General features: G+C 39.7%; 2 protein-coding genes across 2 annotated transcripts in view; one reads left to right on the top strand and one right to left on the bottom strand.

Moving 5' to 3' along the window:
• Positions 1-586: 586 nt before the first annotated feature.
• On the top strand, positions 587-2,053 carry BATDEDRAFT_24287 (uncharacterized protein; the record flags this gene model as incomplete). The annotated part of the gene is made up of 4 exons (XM_006678328.1): positions 587-666; positions 1,051-1,200; positions 1,832-1,907; positions 1,964-2,053. 4 exons carry the CDS (start codon positions 587-589, stop codon positions 2,051-2,053), a joined length of 396 nt encoding a protein of 131 aa, XP_006678391.1.
• A 262-nt stretch (positions 2,054-2,315) lies between these two features.
• The window catches only part of BATDEDRAFT_31667 (uncharacterized protein), a 776-nt gene continuing 562 nt past the window's right edge, over positions 2,316-2,529 (bottom strand). Inside the window, exon 2 of the mRNA XM_006678490.1 lies at positions 2,316-2,529. This exon is cut by the window's right edge and continues 226 nt beyond it. The gene's annotated coding sequence lies outside the window, so the exon portion shown is untranslated.

The raw sequence follows: 2,529 nt of genomic DNA, 5'->3' as shown, positions 1-2,529 counted from the left end.
GATAGCATCAATATTGACAAAGTTGGATATATTGTCCGAATATCAGACATGGTATCCTGTCCGAATGTCCGGATAATATCAAACACGAGTGGTTAGTATGACGTTTGGAGTGTCCGAATGCGGATATATTAATGCAGCGGTCAATTATGGTGATGATCAGCATACGTATGCAACGGATTACGGCTCAATTGCCGGGTTTTTTTGTACGAATATTGGGTGGTGATGCAAATGCAGCCATATGCCTATACAGTACTGCATTGGTTGACTCGATGACATGTATATACACATTACAATATGGTAACAATATGGTAACAATACAGAGTTACAATGGCTGTTGTATAGGGTCAAAATAAACGGTTGAATAGTATTGAAATACGACACAAAATCATGCAAAAAAACAACGCATTGTGGGGTAATGACACACTCATGATACACTGTATGATGGTGGTCGGATCACTGTGATATTGGACAGTAACATGCATACATGTTGTATACACAACCAGTTGAAATATGGATACAATCCGAGTGTTACTGATGGGACTACAAATGATTGCAATAAAATTGTAATGATCAAGCGTAATTGAACATGTACAAAACGCACGTCCCACACATGGACAACACACTGCAATTCAATGGCACAGTACATGATGACGATGCAAGCGATATGTAAGTATATGTATATGGATATGGAGGTACGATGATTGCGGATACAATGGTGTACAGATCAACAGTGAATGGAGCACAAACAACAATGGAGCATGGACATTATAATGCGTACAAAAAGATGATCACTACAGCAACACACACTAGATACAGTTTTGATGACAGGATGGTAATACAGCAATCAAACCGGCAGTATGCGATACAGTATAACGTATAGCATTGTATAAAGTGATGATGAATGGCCATTGATTGATATTGGTGACGAATACAGACAGGAATGTATGGTCATGGCACGACGATAATTGACATGTAAAACGGCCAAGTAATATTGAATTGCCGAGACGTTACCAAAGCAATGTTTTTGAACAAACCATTTGGCATAATCAGAAAAATAACGAGACTTAAACAGGGTCATTTATTCAGTGTGGAAGGATCCAAGAACCGGATATCTGTGAGAGCACAACCCGATGAAATAACTCGGCGGGCAGAACAGATCGGTGCAGCACACATTGATAGGCTTTTGATAGCTAGCCAATTGTAATTATCACTTGGAACGTCCCCGCCGTATTTGTTGATATGGAGGGAGCAGCGTTTGTCGGAGCAATCCGTCGGGTAATTATTAATTGGTGCTCATTGATGGGTTAGCACTATGTGGTTTTTGGTTTCCACCCCGAAGCTATGCACAATGGTAGATTTGGGTGACTCGGAATATAATGGCTAAATTATAGTGATGATAATGGCACTACTGACAGCGATGACAGTATTCGGCACGACCATATCTGTTACTATAATGCTTTTTGATATGAATCAGCAGTTTTTTGAACGGCATATTGGGCCCGACAGGGTGATTTGATGACCTACACAACCGAGATTAGCACGGAATGCGTGAAGCAAAACCGAATTGATTAGGAAGTGTACAGAACCAGATGAACCAATGGCTTGAAAAAGCAAATGTTGATGTTTAGGATGTGATGTGGTTGCAATATTTGGATTTCCAGATTTTTTGATCTTGATTTGGATATGCAATTACTACAATGTGGATACCGTGAATGTGTATTGAACAGTTGGACAAGATGGATTGGGACAACTAGCGAGGTTTAAATCTTAGTAGTACCAATTATTATATATGGAGTAATGATTTGACTGGGCCAATTTGGATTTGGATTAGATTTGTGGATTTTGAATTTTCGGATTTTCGGATTCGGATTCATAATTTTAAATTGAATTTGATTTGGATTTGGATTGTATTTGGATTGGGTTTAAATTTGATTCTAATTGAATTTGATTCAATACCAAATAGCTTGGTACAATGATTACAGTGCACACCATATATGATGATTACCGCGAAAAATACCAGCGCAATTGTTTCAAACCAGTGGGTTCCATGTAGGAACCAACCGATTCAACTGAACAGTACACAAATGGGGTAAACACATGGTAGACACATGACGAATAAACATTAATGTAAGCGATTTTGAGTGATTGGAACAAAAGGTGATGTGCACGACGTAAACAAGACGGCAAAGCAACACAAGAACCGTGATGATCAAGGGGAAAATGGTATTCGAAACACAATGTTGGGGTTGATATGTTGAACGAGGGACTGCGACAGTGGAGTATTGTCATTTGATGACAAATGTCCACTTGGGAATGATACAATTGGGTATTGTTTCCACAAACGGGCAAGCCAAACATGGTAACACATGGTTGGTGAGTTGCGTTTGGAATGGACGGCGTTGTTGTACTTGGTACAGTGACAATGTCCACTTGGGAATGATACAATTGGGTATCGTTTCCTCAGACGCGGCAAGCCAAACATGGTAACATGGTTGGTGAGTTGGGTTTGGAATGGACCCCACTTGATGT

The sequence above is a fragment of the Batrachochytrium dendrobatidis genome (genome assembly GCF_000203795.2).
Source record: "Batrachochytrium dendrobatidis JAM81 unplaced genomic scaffold BATDEscaffold_5, whole genome shotgun sequence".
NCBI lineage: Eukaryota > Fungi > Chytridiomycota > Chytridiomycetes > Rhizophydiales > Batrachochytrium > Batrachochytrium dendrobatidis.
Note: the sequence above shows the minus strand (reverse complement) of the source record. Positions and strands in the feature narration are given on the sequence as shown.